The following is an 8,334-nucleotide window of genomic DNA, read 5'->3' as shown; positions in this document are numbered from 1 at the left end:
TGCTTTTTATAACGTATAATGACCGATTAGTGAAAGTCAAAGCTCGGTTCGACATCCTCAAATAGTTTCGTCTAGACTATTGCAGAATATTTGATGATACAAAGCATTTTTTACCTGACCAACGTGTCGGCAACTTGCCAGCTACCTTCATCGGGGCGTAATGAACTATGTTCTGCTTTCCGCATGGCGGCGTTGCGATGCCACAGTGTAAGTCGTGAATAATAGTGAGCTATCTTATGCCACAGCAACATCTGCTTGGAGATTAATGATCCCTATCTTTTCAGGAAATCCCTCCGCCACACCATGAACGCCGTGAAGTGCATCAAGTGGTCGGACAAGGACGCGCACAGCCAGGCCAGCCGCTTCTGGAAGGAGCTCCGCTTCCAGATGCCGAAGAAGCGGGTCCCCAGCACGATCCACCGACGCCGGACCACGTGCACCACAGACAGCAGCTGCAACTCCCAGAACACGCTGCTGTCAGCCTTGTCGGCGTCGGAAGTCGAAAGTGTTGTTTCGCACATGCCCGATATCATTCGGGTGGAGTCGGAGACCGTCGACAATGATCGGGGAAGGATCGACACAATCCCCGAGCGGGATGTACTGACATCCTTGCCAAAAAACGTCCCATATAAACCGCCACTGGTCAGGAGAAATGAGTCGGATTTATCCGATAATGTCTTTTTCCCGACTGGGTACGAGATCACCTACCTGTGATCATATGAACCACCTACCATGATAGCTTTTGACAAGACCGTGGTAGCATTCTTCTTACATTACCATATCATTTTTGTGGAGAAAAGGGCTTTCCTGGTATACTCAACAAAACTCATCATAAGTTCTAGCCCAGATTGAACATAGTTTGCAAACGTACGAATTCTATATGATAAAAACGTATCGTCTGTTTTGACCACATCAAACAATTGCCAAAAACTACATACGCTGTGGACAAGTGTTCGCATCTTAAGACGGATTAATCCTAATCACAATTTAGTTTTTCATCAGAATACTTTGGTGTTATCATATCTTTTTTTACGTAACTCAGATGTTTTTTTTTAGGAGTCACAACATTTTCTTGCCTAGACTGTAGCGTTCTTTATATATGTATGCTGTACCCGGTGTAAACCCTCGAGGTAGATACTACTAATATAGGAGGGCATACGTCCTATATTTTGTCAGTTTATAGCTGCTTTTGAATTTGTATCAGCCGTTGTCATACACGGATATGGCGTGTGGCATGAGATTTTGTATTAAGGAGAGTTGTAAATACTTTAAGGAACGTACTGTATATGCTGCAATAGTACCTATGGTACATTTTCTTCCCTATGCAAAGAAAGTTCTGAGTGACGTCGGACCGTCATACCCGGAACAACTACCTGTAACCCTAAACGTATGCATTGTGGGTAGTGGCAAAAACGAGTGACAAGTGCAGTAACATTCTTACCTGTCAGCTGTAAATACATGAAATCGCTGAATGTTTATATTTTCCAAAATACATGTTCAAATACCCTTTAATGCTCATTGTAAAGAAAACGCATTCAGACCTGCCATATTACATTTACTGTATAGAGAAATCTAGATTTTATGCCAGTAAGTTAGAGTTATAAAGTATAAGGTAGCATAGAGAGACGTGCTTTATTATCTAATCATGGAGAATTGTGGGTACTGTAAAATGGGTATGTATGCATAGTAATCTAGAGAATGAGACCTGTTGTCAGATGCTCCCTTTGTTTCTTCAGGCTGACCACATCCAGCCAAAACCCACGCCTCCTGACCAACTGTGGCGACAAACAAATTAAATCTATGCATTGTAAGAAAGTGACAACACTTATTACATACCTGACGGAACCCTGTAATTATTGTCATTTTCTCAATAAACGAGACTTCCTGTGACGTCATTTCTCCAGGCTCTCTTCACGGTCTAAAAAGCAAAATGAAAGTCTTTCTGGGCAGTAATTAACCATGCTTGTCCTTACCCATAATTCTTATAAAATTGTATAGAACTTTCATGTCTAGAAAACAATCTTAATATATAATTTTGAACAGCGATCAAACGTTGCTACTGTTCAGCATGTGGCCATGCATCGTGTTTAACCGTACGGAGCTGACAGTCTCTCTGACAGATCCATTGAGCGCTTAGGGACAAGGGGGGCTATTTTACGACTCCCGTAACTGTACAAGGCACCTGTCCTATTTTATTTTACTTCAACAGAGAAGAGATTTACGATAGATGCTAAAGTATTTTATCATAACAAAAACTTTCAACATCAGGAAAAGAATGTATAGTTTCTTTTAGGAGAGGCAAAAAAAACTTTTAAATGGGCGAAGAAAATTCCAAATTTTGTTGTTGCAAATCTTTCCCCCGTCTTTTCTTCTTTCTGTGATCTAGTAGTAATCTCCCGGGCATGCAAATCAAATGTGTCAAATCATGGACGTTATATAACGTCATTGGTCAAATGTAGGTCGGTGACCAGAAGACTGTTGACTAGGTACTAGGTATATAGGGCAGTAATGTTGGATAAAGGGACAATTATGAGAGTCACGAGACGTTACCTTGTGATTACACTGTATGCATTTACTGGTTTCTTTGTCTTCGGTGTCAGGAGATCATACAGGGGATCCGCCAGCGATCCACCAGCGATCCGGCATGTAGTCCAGGGCCTAAAACTTTAAGATTTTTTTTCTTGGAAAAATGGGTAGAAATTCTGGCAGTTTTGAGGTCAATAGTCCCCGACCCTCCTGATGAGGATGGGACTAGGTGAGGTAAGGTGGTGACTGGGGAGGGTTTCTACTTACTAATTATGGCCAAAAAGCTGAGTTTTTGTGGTTATCAGGATATGAAGTTGGGACTATTTCCTTGTTGTGTAAGGGTCTGTTCCCTTGGTGGTTAGGCGTTTGAGGGGGTGGTAGGATTTGGGGGTATTTTTCTGCAAATTATGCCGTATGATTTCTAATGACAGTGGGATTTTATCACAGCTGAGATGATGGGCTTTTATATGAGGGTCAGAAAGGTGAGTTATTGGCACTGTCTTTCTGTGCCTTTATGTCCTTTATGGACACATTTCAATGTGCCAGGGATTGGCTGGCGGATCCCCTACAGGCCACTAATACTAACGCCATTGTTGCCATAGTGATTCATCATTTCAATAGCTTGCGGCGACACGATTAAAATTGTGTCGCCGCAAGCTTTTTCTCACAGCTCTTTACACAGTACAATACACTGACCGATTTTATAATGAATATCAGCGTGAGGAGCTAGGTAGGTGAGTGGCCAACAAAGACTGTTCATCCTTAACTGTAAGACTGTTCTATTGATCTGGTGGTTCTTGAACCGGCCGTTAACTCTTTTCACTGTCTGAACATCTGGGATCCTGTAACGTAATTATCTAGTTCGTCAGGTGTCTGATAAGTCTTAGATTGAAAATGGCGTCTTATGTACATGTACTTTGTGTAGAAATCATGACTAGCTATCTAATTTAGAGTTTCTGTCCGTGAGACTAACTTTTTGTCAGGAGACTCGCTCAAGGGAATGTATCTATCATTTTTCATGTTGTACGTTTGCATGTTATTCTATTTGTAGGTAAAAAAACAGACACAGAGATTTATTTGTAAGAGTACCAAGAAACTTTATTTAAAAGTTCAAAGTATTTCAGCTCTTTTACATTTCAACCATAAACGCACCCTAGAATGACAAAATGTGTTGGATTCAGTGAACAGTTTCAAGTTGTTGACTCCCAGGTAGAGAGTCTAAACCAAAAGTGGTGGGTACAAACTGACATCATCGGAGAATACAAAGTAATTTGTCGGAGGGTGTAACGTTACATGTATATGGTAGAAATGCATTCTGGCCGCTCACAGAACGGTGGAGAACGCCTTTTGCTGCTCCTGAAGGCTGATCTCGGTTTTGGAGCCGGTGACTTCCAGCTGACGGAACACGAACATCGGCATGTTGTTCTTCAGGCCAGCTGCGATGGGCTTTGCGAAGGTGAAGTTGGTCTGCACCGTGGCACGGTAGCGCCCGCCGCTGCTGGTGCTGCAAACGGCGTAAAACAAAACACACTTAAGCCGCTGCAATCAGGAAATACGTTTAGATTACATCACATCGATATCCTTGCTTGACACGCATTCCTGTGATTTTCATGAGTTACAAATTATCATTCAGCCATACAAATATATTCAGGAACAAGTGAACTCTCAAAGAACTAAACTATTCATAGACTAGACCAGTAAAACTCGCCAACTTTCAAAAAACGCGATTTATTTCAGGAACTCATTGATTTGTCCTATACCTTGGTACATTGTATTTCAAATTAAGAAAACAAGAAATGTGATTATTACCACGAACGCTTTCATTTTTGAGACTACCTAACATTGCCGGATTGTTCAAGCTTTGTCTCAAACAATGGAGACTTGACTCAAGAAATACAATCATTGATTTGTTGATTACATTATACAAGAAAACAAGTAAGTCATGTTATCTCGTACCGGTAGGTCCAGTCCACGAACTCGGCAAGCTTGTCATCGGACACGCACATCAGCTTGGCCACGCTCCTGTCCAAACCGGTCAGCGCGTTGGTCATCACCGGACTATCGTCGGGGAAACAGCTGCCCACCAGCTGAAACACGTGTACGTGGAGACATTCAGTTACTGTGTAAATACATTGAAGTTCGTAGGGATTTAATTTCGCGATAGCGGGAAAAGGACTTTTCGCCGCGGTTTTAAGTTCGCGGGAGCACCATGCACTGTAGTCTCTTACTGCCATGGAAAAATGTTTGCAGTGGTTTTAAATTCGCTGTGAAGTGGCCACCGCAAACATTTTAATAGTATTTCCGTCTTGGTGTTTTTGCATGGGCCTTGCTCCTCCCGACCCGTAGATATTTGAGATCTGTCAAAACCCCCAAGTCAACTACCTACCAATCAATAATAGTCAATTGATTTTAAAATTACGTTTGTTGACAATCAAACGTACCAAGAAGGAGTTAACTACATCTGCCCACCACCTCAAGTCCCCCTATAATGTTACTGTGTATAATTTCACTCGCGCGTGACAAAGATATCGACACAGTTGAACTTCATGAGCAGAGTACTAAATTCTGTAGATAGCATAGATCTACCTACATGAAACTCTCCCTGGATCTTGCCGCCGCTGTAGGAGTAGTTGTAGGTGGCAGTCAGCACGGCACCGTCCTCGAAGTTGAAAGAGCGATGCATTTGATATCTGAAGTACAGAAACAAGCAAAGCTTACAAAACTTAACCGATTTTCGAACTGCTTTGCGTACTTTGAAGTCTACTGACGTATCAGCAACAGGCAACATATAGAGCGCCTGGGACAAAATGTGCAATAGGATAGTTGAAAGTGGCATAATATTCTGACCATATGCATTTGAAACGTATAAAACAGTCACATTATGCGACTACTAAAAGAAGATAAGGACCTACCCGCCGTTGTTCACGGCTGCCTGGAAAGGCGACGGACCGTCAGGGAAGGGTAGGTACTGGTAGTGGCCGTACCCCAGATGCGGGCCCACCAGCAGAGGAGAAACGCGCAGGGCACCTTTGGTAGACTTCACGTTTACGCTCAGCGATCCCTGTGCAGGATAATGTTTCAGAATAAGACTAACAAACTTGCTTGAATTGAAGGCAAACCGTAAAAATGGTTCAAAGTTTCAAGATTGACCATCAGATATATTTTCAAATTCGGCTGAATGCTTTCTTCAATTTCTCGTGTGCATTGTGGACTTCAGTTCCTTTAGTCCTTTATTCAGACATATCGTACTGCAGGCATTTCACTGAGATTCAAAGGACAAATCCACTGAAAATAAGAAAATCGGTGAGATAACGTTATATTCAAAACAAATGGTATATACACTTACGTCATTTGGGTTGCCACTCCCACCGCCCACCATGTCAAACTCCATACCGTTGATGGAGCCGTAGATGTGCAAGTCGAGGTTTGTCGGGACAGACTGAAATAAAACAAAGCAAAAAACACCAATTAGTCATTACAAAACAAAAACTTAACAAAAAAATAACAATAGGAGAGCCTTCAAACTTTGGGAACCTGCCAATGGATGGAAATGAGTCAAAGCTTCAGTGTTAGAAAATACTCCGCTGAAAAGAGGTGACTACGCACCAAGAGAAAATAAACCATGAATTAATATGTAAGGACAATCTGAAAGCCAAGAAAAGGGCACAGAATACAAGGACTGACAAAACAAAGCAACAAGCAACTTTGTTGAAATGCGGATATTAATTTGTTCCACCCGATGCAGGCTACTCGGCCAGGTCCGGTTTACTCCCTGAAGATCGAGGTCCGCACCAGAAGACAACCTAAGCGGACTCAACTGAAAGTTGCTTTGAGAAAATATGATGAGGAATTCACAAAGGATAAATGTAAGCAACTGCTCAATCTTAAGGCAACCATTAAGAAGTCAGTAAAATGCATTACCATGATTGCGTCGATTTGGTCTTGGGATGAGACGAGAGAAACTCGGATGTTGGCTCAAATGAAGACTGAGGGATCTTCGCAGAGTGAGGACCAACCCTGAAGACGCTCTATTTGTACATTTTTAGTCAAGAAGTGGGAGGAGTTTTCTGTATAAAGACCTATAATTATTGGACAATCCCCCCTTATCAAAAGTATGACAATGAATCAATCACAAACCGACCTAGAGAAAAGACACAGCACCTGCAGAAGTCAATGACCATAGGCTCTTCCCATATGCGGGCAATGACCCGACCTATTTCCATTTTAAAGAAAAGTTTTAAACATATTAAATCTTCAATAAAAGAAGAGAGACTTCACATAGATGTATGTTTAGAATTTCCTTACAAAGACAAATGCAATCCTATATGATATCGATAACTACTGATACAATTAAAATTGCCATTAGATAAAAGCCTGTCTACATGTCATCACAAGTGTAGTCCTACAAAAGTGCTTGATTTTCCGACAAACTAAAATTATTAAATGTTTGAGGTGATAGCAGCCATGGCCAGCACCTGTGTGCTAATATGATTCTTTCTCAACTAGTGGTGACAGCTAGCATTCACTATGTGATATTCATAGGAGACCACAATGCAGCTGAATATTTTTGGCATATTTGCAATACAATGTAAATAAATATTGTGAGTGCATGTTCATCAAATTTCGGGCTGCAAACCAGCTCTCTGCAAGGCGAGCGACGCTGCCTTTGTGCGAAAATTCGTGATATGCGAGTGCTTTCTTTGGCGTTAACTAAAAACTACTCCTGGATTTACAATAACTAGAATGGAACTGTTGATAATATCCACATAATCAGTCTTCTACCAATATTGCAGCACGACGTTCATGAATGAAGGGTTTCTCTTTTCCTTACAGTACTCAAGAAATATTTTATGAGCTGCTTATTGAATTATCATATAGTCTATCAAGGATGTAGATTTGCAAACATGAATTGAGCTCAGATCATGCAGCTTTACGAAAATCTGTGTCGATAACGAAATTGTTTATTTTCTATAAAGAAATTCGAGCAAGATCATGCTAAGTGCGTGATATCATTTTTTCAGAATGTCGAATAACGCTTAACAGCACGACATGATATTTAGGACAGTAGGCTAAAGGGACAGTCACAGGACAGTCATGGGACTCGGTTTTTGTCAAATGTGTAATTAAGTAATTAAAGAAAATTAGTGATGACGCCATTGTTGCCATAGTGATCCATCCTTTAATGTGTTGCCTCAAGACGTTCGTTACAGATACATAGATACGGGTACATATATATATGAGAGAGAGAGAGAGAGAGAGAGAGAAGAGAGAGAGAGAGAGAGAGAGAGAGAGAGAGAGAGAAAGGGGAATACAGAGGCACAGAGAGAGACAGAGAGAGAGACAGAGAGATCGGGGACAAAGACAGAAAAACAGACAGAGAGATACATTGATATATGTTAGCTAGTATGTAGCAAGATGTTTTAGAGGGGGAAGGACGATGTCTTGTTATGTCTACATTTGTTCATACATAGACACTTATGGAGAAACCATCTACTGCCTCCTGATTGGTTTATTTTCTTTCTGTTGTTCATTTTACAAGTGCAAGTGCAAATAATGCAACAAACGCTCTACATGGTTTTGTGAACCATCAAAAGTGAAGAAAGTTGAAACAGACAAGAATCTGTACACTGTTCCTATATATAGATTAGTCCATAGATAGATAGATACTATTTATGATATTTATTTAGCATATGGATAGATAGACGGAAAGATGGATAGATAGATAGATGGAAAGATAGATACATAGATAGATAGATAGAAAGATAGATAGGTAGATAATTTTTTTCGATAGATAGATAGATTGAACAT

At 40.9% G+C, this 8,334-nt stretch overlaps 1 protein-coding gene across 1 annotated transcript; it reads right to left on the bottom strand.

Moving 5' to 3' along the window:
- Positions 1-3,598: 3,598 nt before the first annotated feature.
- On the bottom strand, positions 3,599-6,638 carry LOC118431079 (red fluorescent protein drFP583-like). Its single transcript, XM_035842165.1, has 6 exons — positions 6,448-6,638; positions 5,873-5,965; positions 5,439-5,587; positions 5,117-5,216; positions 4,483-4,613; positions 3,599-4,030 (listed from the first exon to the last, which is right to left on the bottom strand). Exons 1-6 carry the CDS (start codon positions 6,448-6,450, stop codon positions 3,850-3,852), a joined length of 657 nt encoding a protein of 218 aa, XP_035698058.1. The 5' UTR covers positions 6,451-6,638; the 3' UTR covers positions 3,599-3,849.
- Positions 6,639-8,334: the final 1,696 nt, after the last annotated feature.

The sequence above is a fragment of the Branchiostoma floridae genome, chromosome 14, assembly GCF_000003815.2.
Source record: "Branchiostoma floridae strain S238N-H82 chromosome 14, Bfl_VNyyK, whole genome shotgun sequence".
Lineage (NCBI taxonomy): Eukaryota > Metazoa > Chordata > Leptocardii > Amphioxiformes > Branchiostomatidae > Branchiostoma > Branchiostoma floridae.
Note: the sequence above shows the minus strand (reverse complement) of the source record. Positions and strands in the feature narration are given on the sequence as shown.